Source organism: Rattus norvegicus, chromosome 3 (genome assembly GCF_021556685.1).
Source record: "Rattus norvegicus strain SHRSP/BbbUtx chromosome 3, alternate assembly SHRSP_T2T, whole genome shotgun sequence".
NCBI lineage: Eukaryota > Metazoa > Chordata > Mammalia > Rodentia > Muridae > Rattus > Rattus norvegicus.
In genome coordinates this window covers 9,149,652-9,168,712 of record NC_141536.1, presented here as the reverse complement: position 1 = coordinate 9,168,712, position 19,061 = coordinate 9,149,652, and the positions used below count along the sequence as shown (strand labels likewise).

General features: G+C 50.1%; 1 protein-coding gene across 4 annotated transcripts; it reads right to left on the bottom strand.

Moving 5' to 3' along the window:
* Positions 1-9: 9 nt before the first annotated feature.
* Stkld1 (serine/threonine kinase-like domain containing 1) lies at positions 10-18,980 on the bottom strand. 4 transcript variants are annotated; one of them, XM_087652566.1, is made up of 19 exons: positions 18,697-18,980; positions 17,432-17,518; positions 15,156-15,200; positions 12,825-12,899; positions 11,791-11,895; positions 9,641-9,711; positions 8,840-8,955; positions 7,202-7,320; positions 6,854-7,017; positions 6,026-6,156; positions 5,439-5,522; positions 4,243-4,359; positions 3,481-3,621; positions 3,014-3,106; positions 2,135-2,263; positions 1,935-2,063; positions 849-989; positions 592-671; positions 10-269 (listed from the first exon to the last, which is right to left on the bottom strand). In XM_087652566.1, exons 1-19 carry the CDS (start codon positions 18,709-18,711, stop codon positions 123-125), a joined length of 1,989 nt encoding a protein of 662 aa, XP_087508692.1. In that variant the 5' UTR covers positions 18,712-18,980; the 3' UTR covers positions 10-122.
* Between the last annotated feature and the right edge of the window lie 81 nt (positions 18,981-19,061).

Sequence of the window (19,061 nt, the reverse complement as noted above, 5' to 3'; positions counted from 1 at the left end):
GACACAATGGCCAGGTATGCCAGGAATACCCTGGGGCTTCTTTATTAGTCACCATGGAGTGCAAGATACAATACTGGACCTAGTGATACTTTCCCTTACCACAGGACCTGGAGGGCAGCATGTCAGGGCCTGAGGAGAGGATCTGCCTGCAGTGGGGAGACCTTGGAGGCTTCCAGCATTGCAGGAGGTTCAAGCTGATCCTCCTGGGGGCTAGGATGTGTAGCTGCTTCCAATGCCTGAAGTATCTCATCAGCATAAGAAATCAGCTCCTAGAAGGCGGAAACAGTGGCTTCAGGATCCAGGAGCAATTACTTTGATGACATAACCCGGACTGATGGAATCTTTCAGGTGGTCTGGCTGCACTTCTCATTTGGGGTTGGATTCAGCCCAGTCACAGGGAAAGGCGTGTGGAGCTCTGAGTCAGTGCAACGCAAGTGTTCTGGCTTGATAAAAAGTGTCATCATGGGGCTGGGGATTTAGCTCAGTGGTAGAGCGCTTACCTAGGAAGCGCAAGGCCCTGGGTTCGATCCCCAGCTCCGAAAAAAAGAACCAAAAAAAAAAAAAAAAGTAAAAAGTGTCATCATTACTTACCAGACTGGAGGTAAAGCGCCCCCGGATCACCTGGACTAGGTCTTTGATGCCTCCAGACATCATCTCTGGCAGGATCTCCTCTGCAGGGGAGCGGAGAAGATGGGGAGGTTCAGGATCCTTGCCCACCAGCCGGTTAAGGTTGGTCAGGTGCCACTTTGACTCAGTGAATGAGTGGCAAGTTACAGGGGTTTGAGACCAGGCTCTGGGGCTCCTTCCCTTCCTGCCACAGAGAGGACAAGGTAAGTAAGGGTCCTCACTGTAGGAGGCCAGTTGGGCCAACAGCATGCAGATGTTCTCCACCACCTCAGGGTCATCCTTGTAGAGCTGGTAGATGTCTTGGACGAGGTGGAGGCCACTGCTGCCCTCTTCCAGTACTACTGTTCGGAAGGCCACCAGTTCTGGAGTGGGAGGCATGGAAATTTGTGTATATAATAGAGTCTAGTGTAGCTCCTTTGCAGCCGCTCTACTTCTCAGCTCCCTGTACTCAGTGTCCGGCAAGTAGCATGACTGGTCATAAGGTTGCTGGGAGAGCTCTTCTGCAAGGAACCCTTGCCTTCTGTGAAGGAAGCTCCTAAGTCAGGGCTGTTCCTGCTCTGTAAAATGTAAGAGGTGGTTGCACGACTTTGCTTCTCTACAAGCTTTGCACTTGTTAGCAATGAGCCCCATGCCCAAGGGAAATACAGCACTTATGTTCCTCTGCCTTGCAAGGAAATGGAGGCCTTGGTGTGGCACTATGGAGAAGAGCCTCCTGTGCAGGTGGCCCTCCTACCCTGAAGCAGTTAACTGGACCTCAGAGGGGCCGAAACCTCCCTCACAAGGTACTTTGTGTTCGGTCCCCAGCTCCGAAAAAAAAGAACCAAAAAAAAAAAAAAAAAAAAAAAACAAGGTACTTTGTGTAAGGGTGTCAGGGTCAAATTAGGAAACAAGATTCCCAACTGCCCTCCAGGAGGCCCCACTAGTTTGAGTAGCCCAGTAGACTGTCACGGGTAGAAATGAGCAGGAGTGAAGCCAAGGAGATAGCCCTTGGAGCCCTGACAGACCAGGGTGGGAGCATTGCATGACCCTGGACCCAGGGTTCTCTACAAAGAAAGACTGACGCTGCTTAGTGGGAGACCTGGCATAAGCCTGGACTTGGAGACAGACCTATGTGTAGGGAACCTGTGCAGCTGTGGGATGTGAATCTAGTGGGCAGGTAGACCCAAGACACCAAACATGGAGAAGTCCCAGGGGTGTTTCCTGGAGGCTTCTTCCTCTTCTAGTTTGGGGTCACCAGGTGGACATCACTGGAGGGAGCTGGCTTTTGTTCCACCTCCAGGTGGCAGCCTGGCTTGTCTCAGACTTACCAGACACCTTTGCAAGGCTGGCCAAGCCGCGGAGTGCATTGTTCACCAGCAGTACTCTGCCAGGACATAGCTGGATGCTTCTCAGCAGCAGCACGACCACCTGCTCAAACTGACCCTCCTTTATGCAGCCTGCAAAGAACAAGCCTTGTCTGTGTGTCCAGGCTCACCCTCCCTGTTAACCAAGGCCTCAGGCTGCTCACCCATCAAGGACAGAAGCCAGAGCACTGCGCAGCCAGCCTCTGTTACTTCCATGTCCTCTTGATGAAAAGCCAGCACCCAGGTGACTGAGACTGAGAGGTTCTCCAAGGGCTCTTTGTTCACAGTGTCAACTAGATCCAGGACAGAGATGGGGGACGCCAAGCCAGGAATGAACAGAAGTACCTGCTGTATATGTGCCCCTCTACACTGCCCCCTCTCACCAAGAACAACAGAGGAGAATCAAGGGGACAGGTGTCCTCAGAAATGGGAAATGGGGCTTTCCACTGCCAGAGTTTGCAATAGACCTCAGTAGAGATGGGGACTTTAGCATTAGTGGCATTAGCAGGATCTCTGTGGTATTCTTGGGTTGCCATAGCTTGGAGCTCTCTTTCCTTGGCAAGTTAGTATCTAGAAGAGAAGGCCTGGAAACCAGGATAGGGCCTCAAATGCTCTGGTGACCTCTGGACAGAGTGTTCTTTCTTACCCAGTAGTGTCTCACTGTGCCCATGAACTAGGCTCCCCAAGGATCCCCATGGGGCCTGGGATTGCCCTCCTGTGTGTAAGGGACAAGCTGTCAAGCACCAGTTCTTAATCTGTTGGTCATCATGACAGACTTAGAACCGTTGATACAGTTCATGTTTCAGTGACCCCCAACCATAAAAGTATTGTTGTTGCTACTTCATAATTGTAATTTTGCTACTATTATAAACTATAATGTAAATCTCTGTGTTTCCTGATAGTTTCAGGGGATCCCTGTGAAACTCATTCCTGTGCGGTTAAGATCCACAGGTTGAGAACTTCTCTAGTAGGTCTCATGCAGTGGGGCTTATGCAGGAGGGCCTCACCATCTACCAGGAGGGACCAGAGCAGGCTCAGGATACCGAGGCAGATGTCCCTGTCCTCTTGGAAGCGCTCCAGGTGCTTTTGGGCAAGCTCAAACAATCTCTTCTCTTCTAGCTCCTCTGAGATCTGTCCTGTGAGCAGCCATAGCACTTGGAAGGGAAGTTTCCAGGAAGCCTTCCCCAGCACTACCTTTTCCCCGTGGGCTGATGCAACACCTAATCTGCCTGGCTGGTCTATTTTAATGCCTAATCCTAATACCCCTCTCACCCAAGTGGGCTTAAGTGTGGGTAAGAAGTCTGAGTAGCCCGGTGCCTAGCCTTGATTTGACCCACTAGCCAGCCATTCAGTTCTTGGCCACTGTCCCCAGCTTCCGAGAGGTGCCCATAGCTGCCACTGTAAACAGAGAACAGTATGGCTCTCCATCTTGGGAACGAGCCCCACTTCCACCCTCCTCCCAAAGCCTCTACTCTGCCCTAGAGCAGAAACAAGGGCAAAGGCCACACACCTTGGCTAGAGATGATGCTGAGCACATTGTAGGTCACAAGAACAAGGCCTTCAGAGTTAGGGTGGCTCTGCAAGGCATTCATCAGGAAGGAGGTGATCAAGCTGCTCTTCGGGATCTCAGCTTCTGAGTCATGCGCCAGTGCTGATTGGGCCAGGGAAAGAGCATCGGTCAAGCCCGCAGCTGGGGCTCTAAGATGGACAAGAGTCCTCCCTTCCTAGCTGGGGACAGCATCACCTCTTTGAATTAAAGTATTTATGGGCTTTTGCCCAGTGGTATAGTGCTTGCCTGGCATGCAAGGGGGCCTGGATTTGACACACAAGCACCAAGAGAAAGACACAATCTGTGTGGTGAGTAGACCCTCAGTATTAAGACTAGAAAGGTAAAGGAGTAACTAGATGCTCCAGGCTAAAAGATGGAGCTAGTTAAGCTTTCTTCCTGTTTCAAAGAACTAGGGGGGACTCAGTGACAAGGACTTCTACTAAGAACTTCAGTGTAGTCCTGTCCCCTGCTGGCAATCATCCTCCAAACCTCTCCTGCTCAAGAAAGCCCAGAAGACTCACCTGTCTAGCTCCTATGTCATAGCTGGGGAACTTGTCCAGGGTCCCAGAAGGCTGGGTCAGGCCCCATGTAGACCCAGTGTATACAGACTCCTAACTATGCCCTCCATCACTCTGAGATGGAGTCACTTAAGCTCAAACAGGAACAGCAGAGAGAGGCTAGGGATGGGTGGGAGGGAAGAGCTCCTTCACCCTGCCTGCCCACCTTGGCCCAGAACACGCAGCAGCAGGGAGCAGGCGCTGAGCAGAATATCCAGGACCTTCTCATGCTGCTTTATGATGGTGATGACCTCCTCTACCAGCTCTGTGGGCCACGGCAGGCCTGTGGAGTGCACAGCAGGAGCTGGGCTGTGTGACCCAGATGCGGCACCCAGAGGCTGCTGGGAGCCCGCCGGAGAATCCAGGTGGGTGGACACAAGGGCAGAGAAGAGAGAGTGACCAGCCCATGTATTCATAGAGTATAAGCAGTTGATCAGCTGCCAAGGTCTGCATTCTGGGTTGTCCAGGTTAATTTGGAGTTCCTGGGCTCTAGCGGCTCTCCTGCCTCAGCCTCTAGAGTGACAGAGCCCAGGAACATGACACTATGCCCAGTGCTAAGGCACAGAGTTGGAGCAGCTTCATGAAACAAGGAAACCCAGCCTGCTTGACCCCAGGGCCTGTGGCTGTGACTGAGCTGAGACATGGCTTGTGATAAGGATCTTGGATTTAGGGACACTGCTACCCAGGAAACAGCTACAACAAACCCACTCTGATGAGGCTGAGCAAGAGGCAGCTCTGGGGGGTTGGTGAGGCCCACTGTCGGCATTGTAACCCATTTCAGTCATGGTGTTGTTTATAAAAGTGGAGAACAAGCAACTCAGGCCCCCTGTAGAGATGAAGGGACAGAGAGAAGGGTCTCTTCGACCAGGTGAAGGTGCTGGTACTCGCGGGTACTCCAGAGGCAGAAGGATTAGAAGTTCAAGGACCTTTTGGACTACACAGCGAGTTTGAGACTAGCATAGGCAATTTAGACTCTTTCTCAAACTGCAAACAAGAGCTAGGGAGGTAGTTCAGTTAACCAGCATTGCACAAGGCCCTGGGATCGATTTCTAGTATCACTATGTCACCCAGAAAGTGTTAACAAAGTTAAGCAAAACAAAAAGCCTTGTCTCCCTATAGATCAGGCTGGCTGGCTCTCAATCTTTTTTGCTTCGGCCTCCCTGATGCTAGATGGATTTCCTGTTGACCTGTTGGCAATCATGCAGAGAAGCCAGCCTCTCTCCCACCCTCCTTCACTAATAAACATGGAATCAAGAAGAGTCCCAGTTAGTAGCACTGGCCAGGAAAGTCTGTAGTAAAAGCTTGATAGTTCCCACCTCCCAGCCTTTCCCGGGAGTCTCTGGGGAAGATGAGAACTTTTACCTAGCTGATCCTCTGGCATTGTCAGAAGCTTGTTAAGGGCTCTGAGTTGGACCTCTGGTCGATGGGAGAAATTCTGCATGACATCTGAAGGAACGAGGATATAGAAAACCCTACTGAGGACCAAGCCATGAAGGAGCAGGCTGTAGCCCTACAACAATCAGGCTGTGAAGTCAGTATTCTTAGCCTCAGGCCAAGGGGACTCAACTGAAAATCAAACCCAAGTCTCTGTGAGCCTGTTCCTGAGCCCACAGTGCCTGCTGCCATGCACATAGGAAGCACACAGCCAGCTCCCTACGGGGTGCAGCAAAAGAGCACAGGACCCTGAGAACATAGGCAGTGAACAGGTCTTAACTGTCTTAACGACACAGGGGATCTGACCAATGAGAACAGAGAACATTGGCAGAGCCAGGCTACTGACAGCAACCGTGTACATTATGTACAGGGGCGTAACCTGGACACTGTTCCCACTCACTAATCCTGCATAAGCAGCAGGCCTAGGACCAAGCTGTGGGAGAGAGACACCAAGCATCTGAAACTAGTGCCCCGGCCACAGCAGCTGCCAGCGCTGCCCACCGTGTCCCCATCACCTAAGATGTTGGCCATGTTGCCCTCTAGCAGTACGTCAGTGATGAAGATGGGCACCACCTGCCGCTGCATGTTCAGAGCAACACAGGAGGTCATGTAGGAGTTGCTCATGACGGTGACGTGAATCACATCCCTGGCAAAGGGGCACAGAATACCAGCGGGTGATCCACAGTGGCAGACACTGAACACAGGCTTCCTGGTGGGTGGGCTCTCTGTACTCCATGTGTATCTAGTAACTATCCTTGTAGTTCCACTTCTAGGGGCCTACTCTACTCTGAAATCACAGGACTCCTTCCATGGACAGCAGAGCCCCCAAGGATGGTCTTGGGGCTAGCACTTCTGCCTTCACACACCTCCCTTAACAACATGAACAGGTTTTCTGGCTGACATTATTAGAAGAGAAACGTTTCCTGGTCTCCTGAAAGTAATATATATGTCCTTAAGGTTAAGTCCCTGCACCCAGTGGGAAAGTAGGGCCACCTGCATCCTTTTGGAAGAGACATGTATTCAAGCCAGATTAACACACTTGTAATTCCAGCAGTCAGGAAGCTGAGGCAGGAGGATTTGCAGTTAGCCTGGGCCATAGTGAGACCTAATCCCCACCCCACCCCCCTGGAGCTGGGGGCCTTGCGCTTGCTATACCACTGAGCTAAATCCCCAACCCCCGGTAAGACCTAATCTTAAAACAAAACAAAAAAAATCCCACCATCTATTTAAGATTAGCGGCTGCCAGGTGGTTTGTGTGGGCAAATCAGGACAGCTGCGTGTGTTAAGGTGGAACTCTGAAAGGTATAGGAATGGGTTAAAAGAAGACCTCGCTTTGAGCTTACTTGATTGATAGTCGATCAGAGGGGTTGATATGCAGCATAAAGGGCAGAAGCAAATAGTAGACATCTGTACCAGGGATTTCCTTCTCCTCCATGGTTTTCAGGATGGGCTTCAGGCTGCCTGGATGGTGGCGAATGGACTTCCGCAGGTGCATGGCTTCTGCGTCCTTCAAGGAAAGAGGGCATCACCTGGGCTTTTCTCAGCCAGGAAGGTATCTATCAGTGCTCTCTCGTCAGGCCCAGCAAGAGCTGAGGCAGGGGCCTGAGGAAAGTGAGCATAGTGAGCCTCCATGGGCCAGAGAAAGAAAGAGGGTAGGATGAAAGTAGGCAGCCTCCCCATAGGGAGCTCACATTCAGGAAGGAGCACGTGGCCATGTCTAAAATGATGCAGCCCAGGGACCAGATGTCGGATTTGATGGAGAAGGAGAATTTGAGAGTTTCAGGAGCCATCCAGGACTTCTGGCAGGGGTCTGTGGGCAGAATCAAGGTGGAAGACCCACTGAGTGCTACGTTCCCTGGGGAGAAGAACAGGACAGAGCCAGCCTGGCCCCCGGCACTATCACTCCTCTTTTGGTTGTCCACCTCCCAGTGCGGAGACTACAGTGCTTGCCCCACTGGACTCAGCTACACTGTCCCCATGTCAGTGGTCCTTTGCAAGGGCTCCGAATAGGAGCCCCTTCGGTCACCCTCTTTGGGTGGGATGGAAAGTGCAAGCTTTTCTCTACTGAAAGTAACAAGGGTTATACGCATTAGTTGCCTAAAACTCTTTATCAATGTTAATTATTGATTAAAGTACATAAATGTCTATACTCCAGCATAGGGAAGCGTATACTACCAGAAAAATCTAGAAGTCAGAATGGCCACATGAATCAGTAAGCCAAAAACAAACGTATAAGCAAAAATGTTTGTTTGTCCTTGGTTAAAATATTTAGCAACCAGGACAGTTTTAGCATCTTCGCTTCTCTCTCTCTCTCTCTCTCTCTCTCTCTCTCTCTCTCTCTCTCAAAAAAAAAAAAAAAAAAGAAAGTGCAAGCTTAGGCAACGAGGCCACTGTCCTGACAGACCTTACTCCACTAGGGAGGCTTGTCCATCTGGGCAGCTGTCTGCCAGGCTGGCCTGAGTGTGTGCCTCTCTGCGTGACAACAGGCAGGAGACGAGAGAGACATGTTCCAGAAAAGCCAAAATGTGGCTCTCCATGAACAGCTCACCCCCTTTAAATGTTAGGACCTTAGGGCAAAGTTCTGGCTGAATTGCCTTATTCCTGAACCTAAAGCCTTCAGAAACAGTGTCCTGACCCTGTTCTATCAGTGTGCCTGGACTTGGGTAGTCACTCCATTTCTAAACCTCCAGTCCCCAGCCAAACAGCAATGGGTCAGACTCCAAGGGCACACCCCATTGATACCTCCATACACCCTGTTCATGTACCCACTTATTCATCAACCCACCCATCTGTCTACCCATTTATCTACTCACCCAGCTATCCTCTATGTTTTAAGGACTACCACTGCCACCACAGGACTCTAAATTCTCTTCCCAGGTTGCTCTGTCTGTCTGTTTGTCTGTCTGTCTGCCTGTCTGTCTGTCTATGACAGTGTTACAGGTTGATATACCCCACCCCTTTTACCCTAACATCTTTCTGTCTCCTGGACAATTTCAAGTCTCTAACATGCAAAGTCAGTGCCTACCTCCCAGAGAACTTCTGTACCCTTCTATGTAGCTTCTGTCCTTTTTGGGTACTTTCTTTCCCATAAGAATTAATATCTTTAGGGAACCACAACCATTGCTTTGTCCCCCAAGGCTCTCTTTTACATGTTGGAGTCCTTTGGACCCTGCACCTTCCCACAGTGGCAAACCTAGTGTGTTATTCCATAGGTTGGAGATCTCTAGACCTTCGGAGTTAAAAAGCCCAGCCCCAAGAGTAACTACTGCTCTCTGGGTGCCAAGAGCCACCACCTCCTTCGCCACTTATTCCCACTCCTCCCTTGCCACCTTCTTCTGCTCGGACATTCCACTTGGCTTCATGGGTCATCAGTGCCTGGGAGCTCAAGTCTTGCAGTTTACAGTAGCTGTTGTTAATGACGATGATGTTGGAAGGCTTGAGGTTCCTGAAACCAAGAACAGGGCCCCCTGATACCACGCAGCTGCCTGGGTTTGGGCTAGCACATGCCTGAGCCTTAAGCCTGCTTTTCCAACCAGCCCAGTTCCAGCCCTTTCACTCCTCCAGAAAATGCTGTGCTCAGTTTACGTATTAAATAATTGCTTCCTAGGACATGACATCTAGTTTCTGTACATTAGGGAAGAAGCCCGTTGTAAGTACAAACACTGAGGTCCTTCATTAGAGGAGGTATCCATCATTAGGTATCTATCATTCCATACTTCCGGCATTAACATGGGCACTCTATTCTCTTTGCTCATATGGATAGCCACTACCCAGATTCTTCCCACTGAACATCTTGGGCCTGAAGCTGAGTGCAAGGGTCAAAGACTAGGCTTGGATTGCAGCAACTCTTATTGGCCTGTCCAGAGGCTGTGCACTACAGGCAACCTCACCTCTCTTCCTTGGCATCTTATCTCTGCTTCCTCGCCCTTTAGAACCACCCTGTTTGGCCCCCACACTCCCACAGCCCAGTGCCTTTGGGGTGAGTCAGGCAATCAGGGGCTTCATAAGGAAACTCCCCGTTCTCTCAGCCAAGAAGGGGAGTCCACAGAAGGTGCCCCATCCTGTCCAAATCCGGGCCTGGGCCTCTGGGCCTAGGAGTTGTGGCTGATCTCCAGAGGAGGCTCCATCACCTGTGAACGATGTTCAACTCATGTAGGTACTGGATGGCATCCAACACCTGGCTTAGTATGGTGTGCATCCACTGAGGAAGAAGCAGGGGAGGTGACATTGGAAGGGGTCCAGGGATCCCCCAAGGCATCTCTGCAAAGCTGTATACGAACACCCAAAGCAGTGAGGGGAACAATGACAAGCTGGAGATACCAGGTGTCCTACCACTAATGCTGAAGCCCTGGAGTGCCTGTCATGGCTTGCACTTTATACCATCAGAGTGCAAAGAGCCTGTGAGACAGCAACATGGGACGACACAAAGTGCACCTAGTGCTCAGGGCTGCCATTTTCAAACTGTGTACCTAGGACTCCTGAATCTCATATCAGGATTAAAAGACACCCTGAGGTGCCAGAGACTGGCTGCTCCTCCTGCTGTGACCCTTGTCCTGATAGAAGATCTCATTTCATGGCTTCTGAGACTATTTCTGTTTCTAAGATTTCTACCAATGACAGAGGTGCAAGCCCACTCCAGAGCCTGCCTCTGAGGCACAGCAATGAAGTGAACTACGCTGCTCCCTCTGAGCCTCTCAGGGAGATGACACTTGGGCCACAGGAGTACAGAAATTCTCAGAGGAAATCATACTCAGATCTTGGGAGGGTACTTGTGCCAAAGGTAAAAAAAAAAAAAGTAAAAGTTCATAAACTTCTAGAAGAAAATTAAGGAGAACCTTGTGACCTTGGAGTAGGGAAGGCTGCTTAAGCCAGGTCCAAAATGCCCTGGCCACGTGGAGAACTAGCCTCTATTACAGCAAGCACTGCTTATTACAGGGTAGTATCAAATAAATGAACTGGCAAGTCCCAGTCTGGGTAAGATATATGGACACTGATGTCTACCATATGTAAAGAATGTTTGCAAATCAACAAGAAAACAATTTGAATGGGAAGAGGAGTTAAAAGTGTAAAAGGGCACAGAACTCCAAATGGCCCAAATGTTGCTGATTGTAGTTATAGAGGCATAGAATCCCAGCACTGAGGAAGGGAGACAGGAGTATCAGTTCAAGGTCATCCTTAGTGTGTGAGTTCATGGTCACCTCAAAATAAAATAAAATAAAATAAACATAACAAACAAAAACACATATGCAAATGTGCTTGTCAGGACTAGTGATATGGAAGTGCAAATTAAAGTTATAATAGAATATCACCTTGAACACCTGACAGGGAAAAAACAGGCTCAATGATACAAAGACAGGCCAAAGAGCCGTATGGAAGGGAAGCCCTTTTTGTTTCTGGGGAGAGTAAACCAGCTTCTGTTAGAATGCCTACTGAGGCCACATCCTCTACTCTCTGACCCAGCAAAACACCTAGTTCTACATGATTAGGTAAGAAAGATAGCCCGTCCACCAATGCTCCTGGCAGCCATACTCTACAGCCCTGCTCTGGGGGTGATCAAAGGCTCACCAGCGCAGGAGAGGCAGACTCACTGAGCACTTCCTTGCCATGAGCAAAGGCAGCTAGCTGACCACAGGAAGAGCATCAAGGCAAGGCTAGACCTCAGAGGCATGGGGCTGACTGGACAACGTGTGTTCAGATTTGAGCCACATACACTGAAGTCATCTGGATGCATTTCAGGCAGTGCATTGCGGTCTCTGGAGGCAGAACCCCATCAGTTGCTTTTGCCCTGGGATCTTCTGGGTACTAAGAATGCCCAACCCTTAGTGCAGGGTGGTGGCTGGGGCTGGGGCTGGGGCTGGGGCTGGGGCTGGGGCTGGGGCTGGGGCTGGGGCTGGGGCTGGGGCTGGGGCTGGGGCTGGGTGGGGCTGGGGCTGGTTCACGCACATTTGTAGAGCCTCAAGCTATACAACTGAGATAAAGTGCACAAAAAAGTGTAATGACTCCACACAGGTAAGACAAGCCTAAGGCCAGATCCAAAGTTCTCTCTGTCTTTTCCTGCAGGCGTCTTCAGGGGTATAGGTTATAGGTTTAGGTGGCTCCCCCCTCCCCCTCTCTGGTTTTTCCAGACAGGGTTTCTCAGTGTAACCAGCCCTGGCTGTCCTGGACTCACTTTTGTAGACCAGGCTAGCCTCGAACTCAACAGAGATCTGCTTGCCTCTGCCTCCTGAATGCTGGGACCAAAGGCATGCACTATCACACCTGGCTCCAGAGTATCTCTTACCTCAGTGTCAACAACCTCTTTTAACTTCCTCTTATTCTCCATGATGTTCTGGAGGGTTACTTGGTTGTAATAATCCATCACCAGGCAGAGGAACAGAGAGGAGATCTGTCAGAAGACAAGGCCCCTTAATCAGCTACTCAAAGATTGGGGCCTCGGGGTTCCGTAGGATCACTTGCTCCAGGCCATCTTTCAGTAGCTATAATTTGTGGTGGCAGTGGTAACAATGCCTAATGCCCTTACTCTCTTGTCCCTGTTCCTATGCCCTACCACACCAGGCCTTGTTGTTAGTTGGCCTTCTTGGAAACTGCAGTTGTTCCTGGCCTCTGCACACGCAGAGCCCTTTATGGAGTTGTCTTTACCCCTTAACTGCAGGATAGTCTCTGAAAGCATCAGGGTGCTTGGGGAACTGTAGGGTACCTGCAGTGAGGACTCTCCCTAGCCCTGAGTTGTCAGCTCAGCAGGGAAACTGATGTGGAGATGGGACATGGTGGAAGCCCCTCAGTCTGCTCAGTGTCCCTTTTCCCCCTCAGTCCCCCTCTGGAGGTGTGACTTAGGAAAGCTGTACTCATTGCAAAGGCAAGAAGTCAAGTTGCCAACAGGACACAAGCCTGGGAAGCCCTACTCAGGATCCACTAACTGTGAGGCTCTGGCACCTTAGACCCCACCATGAAATGAGAATAATGTTCCTATCCTATTGCCAAGGGAGGGAGGGGTCCACAGCTTTGAGACAAGAGGGGAGGCCAGGAAAGCAGCTCCTCAGGATCAGCCCCTTTCTAAAGAAGTCAAAAACTCCATCACTAAAGGTGCAGTCTGGAGCCTAGCATCTGGCCTCTTGCTTCAGCTATGTTAGAGCTGACGGACCCAGAAGTGGTTGCCCTTAGCCTCAACATCCTACTCTGTGAAATGGGCTGTCAGGGCCTCATATGATGAGGTTGTTGGGGGATCATCGGAGATCATGCAGAGGACCCAGGAAATGCCTGCCTCTCAGAGTATTCTGTGCTGTCAGCTGCTGGGCTGTGGGTGCTTCAACCCACCTCATTGTCCCACATGATGAACATCTCATGGTACACAGAGATGTTGGAGTGCTGGAGCTTCATCAGGGGCATCAGCTGTACAGAGAGGGAGCAGAGTGTCTCAGTCAGTACTGCTCTGCTACATACTCCAACCAAGAGATGAGATAAGGGCTCTGGGCAGGGCATGGCGTGGGGGAAAGGAAGCTGCGTAGTCTGCTGGGGAGAGACCAGGAGGCTGGTGTGGGTCTCCAGAATGGGGTGATCGGGCTTTGTGACCAAGACTTGTTCTTCAACTTTTCTGAGCCCCACAAGCACATATGAAAATGGTAACAAGCTGTAAGGTAAGCTCAAGAATAGAGCCCTTTTCTTTTTTTTCTTTTTTTTTTTTCTTTTTCTATTTTTAGGAGCTGGGGACCGAACCCAGGGCCTTGCGCTTGCTAGGCAAGTGCTCTACCACTGAGCTAAATCCCCAACCCCTAGAGCCCTTTTCTAGCATGCATAGAGCCTTGGATTTGATAACCAGCATGACCTCCAACCCCCAGTGAACTGGTGCAGACCCAGAGGGTGCTCGGAGACTGTCAGGCTGGGCTGGAAAAGATGCTGTGTCCAAAGGCATAGTGAAGTACTTAAGATAAATAAATCCAGTCAGGCTGCAGCAATGGCTGCCTGAACACTGTGGCCAGATGGACCATTGCTTTGATTGGAAGCTGGGTGGGGAAACACCTGGCCTGGCAGGCATGAATGGGAATGGACCACATGGCTGTGTGAGGGCGGAATCACCCATGCTCTTCCCACACGTCAGACTTCTGCCCCAGTGACGCTGTGTGTGACACAAGGTCTACTTCTGCTCCAGTGACACTGTGCGTGACACAAGACATGCTGACTGGTGATGTGCAAGGGCAGGCCACTCCAGAAGGAAGCCAACCCTAAAGGGACCATTTATGGAGGAGAAGTCACCTTTCACTCAGATGAAATTTCTGGAGAGGCCCAAAGAAATGGCTCCTAGCTGCTATCTATCAAGCTGGTAACTGCAGTTACCTGTGGCTCTGTGAAGGCAATTTTCAACCCTCTCACCCTTCCCTGACTCTCTCATCTCTCCTGTTCTCCCTCTCTCCTTTTCTTCTATTCTATGCTGAGAACCAAGTCCAGGGCCTGTGTGTTTGAGGCTGGTGCTTTACCACAGAGCCACATCTCAGCCCTTCCTCTCTTGAGTCAGAATCTCACAGTGCCATCCAGGCTGGCCTCAAACTCAAGATCCAGTCAATGCTGGGACTTCAAGTGAGCATTGGCGCATTCAACTAACTGATTAACTTAATTTTCTTTCTAAACATTTTCTTTGTGTCTCCCAAGCTCTGTACTGTTCTTCTTTTATAACTAGAAGAAAAACATTTTTTTCCAGTGATGGAGATAGAACCCAGAGCGCTGAGCAATTTGAGGCCCATGCTCACCACTGAGGTACAGCCCCAAGTCTGATGAAAAAAAAAACAACTTCAGAAAATGTGAGATGGGTCGGTGGGTAAAGGCACGAGGAGAAAGCCATCTCTCCAAAGCTGTCTTCTGACCTCCCTACATGTGGCACGAGTCATGCATGTGTACATGTGCGTATACGCTAAACAAATGTAAGGAAAACAAGGCCTGTTTTTAAAAAGATGGGGAGTCGACAAGATGGCTCGGTGGGTTAAAATGCTTGCTTTAAATAAAAACTCGGTGGTCATGGTGGCTCACAACCATCTGTAATGGGATCTGATGCCCTCTTCTGGTGTGTCTGAAGACAGCTACAGTGTACTCACATACATGAAAAATAAATAAATAAATATTTAAAAAAAAAAAAAACAAAACTTGGTGGTCAAGCCAGCTGTGGTGGCGCATGCCGTTAATCCTAGCACTCAGGAGGAAGCAGAGCAGACAGGTCTCTGAGTTTGAGGCCAGCTTGGAATGCAAGAGTAAGTTCTAGCAAGAGCTACATAGTGACATCCTGTTTTGATAATCAAACAAATAGGAAAAGAAAAGAAAACATGACAGTCTCGGTTTGACCTCCAGAACACACAAAAAGATGGGAAGAGAGAACTGACCCCTCAAAGTTGTCCTCTGATCACCACACATGGCTGTGCAAGGTGGATTTTGTCCTCCTCGAACAATAATAAAAAAATAAAGACTTAAAAGATGGTCAGTAGTAGAGTAGCCATTAGGGGAACGATGTCCCAAGTGGTAACTAAGAAATGGATGTCCCGGAAATGTGGACTCCTTTACTGCATGCAAGTGACTTCACCCAGTCACTCAGCAGGTGGGCACGAAATCCAGTTCCTGTATTTGCTGAGCACTGACTGTCCCAGGAGAACCACTGATCATTACCTCCTCCAGGGCCTTGTTGGCATGGTGCTCATCAATACACTCTACCTGTAGGTGTCAGGAAGACAAGCTCGATTAGTAAATGTGCAGTGAACAGTGGCTCCTACCACCTCTGCTGTCATGATCTCTATCTCTGTCATTACCCACCACCATTATCATTAACCACCACTACCACTACCACCACCACCACATCACCATCATCACCACTACTACCATCATCACCACCACCACCACCACCACCTCTATCACCTCCACCACCACCACCACCACCACCACCACCACCACCACCACCACCACCACCACCACCACCTCTACCACCACCACCACCACCACATCACCATCATCACCACTACCACCATCACCACCACCACCACCACCACCACCACCACTACCGCCTCCACCACCTCCACCGCCTCTACCACTATCATCACTACCACATCAGCTATCGCCTCCAACACCAGTATCATCATTGCTACCACACCATTTATAGGAGAGTCAGCCAAAGATAGAAAAATCCTTCACTGGGCTTGTGTTTATAATCCCAGTGCTTAGCAGGTAGAAGTAAGAGGATCTCTGAGCTTGAGGCCTCCCTGGACTTATAAAAATCCTAGTGCAATCTTGTCTCAAAAAAAAAAAAAAAAAACCAAACAAAACACTTATTCTATAATATCATAAAGAATAAAATTGGCAGCGTGGTGGTGGCACACACCTTTAATCCCAGCAGTCAGGAGGCAGAGGCAGGCAGATCTCTGAGTTTGAGGCCAGCCTGGTCTACAGAGTGAGTTTCAGGACAGCCAGGGTTACACAGAGAAACCCTGCCTCAAAAAAGCCAAAGCAAACCAAAAACCCAAAAAAGGGAGTAAGTTGAAGCAGCAGTGTTGGGTACGGGATGTAGTTCAGTGGTATAATAGTGCACACTTTTAATCCCAGTGCTATGGAGGAAGAGGCAGGCAGATGGATCTTTGAGTTTGAAGCCTGTCTGGTCTACACACTGAGTTCTAGGACAGTCAGGGCTACATAGAGAGGTCCTACAAACAAACAAACAGGAAGAAATTTCTTTTATTATTTCCTGAAGTCCTATTCCACAGATTTTTTTCCCCTAAGGAAGTTATATATGCTCAAGGGGAGGAAGTCCCTATAAAGATCTGTAAAGATATTTATCACAGTTGCTTAGCTGGTGAGAAACAAATCGAGCTAACGCTAGTTGGGAGGAGACACAGCTGTCAGATAGGAGAGGAGGAAGTTGTGGCGATGAGGGACACTGTCAGTGTTATCAACCTCAGTGCCATTCTTACAAACAGAAGGTCACCAGACTCTTGCCTATAACCCGTCACCTGAGTTTTATTTAGAAAACCCAGATGGGGCTGGGGATTTAGCTCAGTGGTAGAGCGCTTACCTAGGAAGCGCAAGGCCCTGGGTTCGGTCCCCAGCTCCGAAAAAAAAAAAAAAGAAAACCCAGATGGCTAATTTTGCTTGTGCTTGCTTGTCGAGACAAGGTTTTACTGTGCAGCGCAAGCTGGCCTTGAATTTAGCTTTATTTACCTTCTTCCCAAATGCTGAGAGTATAGGAGTGTACCATAAAACAGGTAAGGTGCAGCTAGCTTTAAACAACAAACCCTCCTTTATTTGTATAGAAGACTGGCAGCCACTTTGGCCACTGGCCTGTGACATAAGGAAACTGACCCCACAGCTAACGAGTAATGGAGGTAGATAAAACACTCCAGACCCCATCCCCAGGTCGCAGTCAGCACCCCAGAGGAAGGTGTTTAAGGGGCTTGTATGGCAGTACTCCTCCCTGGGGTACTCCTGTGGAGCCGCACCCCACCCAGCTCTGCTAGTCATGCGCCTTGTGCTCAGCCTCTAGGACCCTCTCTGCCCCTGACCCCTTTCCCCTTTGGTAAGACCAGCGGCACTGTACCCCTTATCAAATTTCAATCCTCTGGGAAACTGCGACCTCGGTGAGTGAGGATGGGACTCCTGAGTCTCACCATCTTTGGCCGTGAAACGGGTTTTTGTTCTGGGTTGGCAGGGTTGCTGGGTTCAGTGAGTGATGGCAGGCATGCCGGCCAGCATTGTGGTTAGTTGAGTAAGACTTAACATCTCTCCTCACCAGAGTGAGGGGAATAAAAAGGGGATTCCAGGAAGTCTCATGCTACAGCATGCCTCAGCGGGGCTTTGTCTCAGGATCGTGGGGAGTCTGAGAGACCTCTGTGAGCTGGGATTGTGAGCAGTGGGAGAACCACTGCTGCAAACTGTCCTCACAGGGCTCTGCACCTTACCTGCTTTATCAAGTACTTGGTTTCAGTTTCCAGTTCCTCCACCACCAGGTTCACCCCTAGGGCCCCAGGACTCAGCTTTTGCAAAATCTACCCTCAGAGAAGAGAGAGAGTTTGAGAAAGTGCACATTATTCTGGATTTCCCACACGTGATGAGTCCACACTGGGCCCCAAGCCAGCATCTTCTCTCAATTTTGCTGTAGAGGAAATGGTCTTCGGTGATGGACTGAGAAGCCCTCTAGGGTGGAGCCAATACAATTTCCCTTGAAACCCATTCTGGAGCCCTTATTTTACAGCCTCAGGACCTCCCCCAGGCCTGCAAGGGGAAAGTTCCCCTGGGGAACAGTGGGCTTCAGTGGCTCTTAACCCCAGTGACACCCCCATCCAGTACCCTTCTCCAACATCAACATCCAAATAAGGCCCTTAACGCATATAACTGGTGCAGTCATCGCTTTCCTCTAGGGCTCAGCACTGAAGGATGCGCTTCCTTCCCAGTCATCCTCTGTGACCTGCACTGGTGCTACCTACAATTTACTTGAGAGATACTGAGGCCTAGGGAGCAAGGTCCTGCCTTGCCTGTGGCTATGGCACTCTGGGGTCTGAGCCAGAGCTCATGTTTGAAGCCACACCTTCAGAACTAGTCTGCAAGCTAGATCTTATAAGATCAGTGCTGTCGGGTAGAGGGTGACTGAGCCTGAGGACTGAGGCTGCTGTCAGTGTGGGGAAAGCGACAAGATATGTAGGCAGTTCAGGAAGGATAGAATGCAGAGGATACAGGGAGTCTTTGGAGCCCAACCCCGGGTCAGTGAGCAGTGGATTTTTTTTTTTCTTTAAACATTTCTGCCATCACAAGTGCATTTGCTTGGCTAACGCATCTAAAACCTTCTCTCAGAGAATGCTAGAAAAGAGAAGAGAAGTGAATGCGCGAAAGCGAAGCTTTTATAAACTGACTCTGACATTTAATAAATCTGACGTGTCAGGAAAAAAGCAATTTAAAAAAATCCACTCAGGTTTTTGGTTCTATGTTCTCCCTTTAAAGTCCCCCATACATGGAGGGAAGGGCACGTGCACCAGAGGTCAGAATGGGCGATTAGTCATCATTTTAGAGGGAAACTGAGGCCCTGGGAGGACTCGAAGGAGGACTCAGAGGAGGAAACTTGCGGGGATTATGGGGTCAACCTGTGATGGAAGATGGGCCTGGCTGTGTGAACCTCGGACTTGTCCTGCTACCTACGGACTCTGGGCCTTGGTTGGGGGCATCTCAGCACCTGATACTTTTCCATGGTATCTCGACAAGACAGCCTCACTGTCCCTCTGCGGGGCTAAGCCCTCGAGCCAGGCCGGTAGTCGAACCCTCGATTGAGCATGCTCGGTAGTGACTGCTCCGTGTGCCCACCCCACCTCCTCAGTCCCTCCACCTGACTTCCATAACCCTCAACCCGGGGCGTGTCTGCTTAGCACTTTGGCACGCACATGGCGTACTTGCTCTATGCCCCTTAAAGAAGCCAGAGAATAGGTCGCCGCGTACGGGACGAAGGGCGGGGCCCGGTGTGTTGGGCGGGGTGGGGGCGGGGCAGATTCTGTGATGACGCGGTAGGCGGAGCCTCAAGTACAACGGGCGGGAGACACAGGT

Bases quoted from the DNA above. Each gene is read 5' to 3' on its own strand.
- Stkld1 (XM_087652566.1), bottom strand. The intron at 6,157-6,853 runs GTAAGCTCAAAG...CCCCTTTGCCAG, and splicing joins TCTGATCGACTATCAATCAA to GGATGTGATTCACGTCACCG. The intron at 5,523-6,025 runs GTGATGGGGACA...TCGTTCCTTCAG, and splicing joins CAACATGGCCAACATCTTAG to ATGTCATGCAGAATTTCTCC.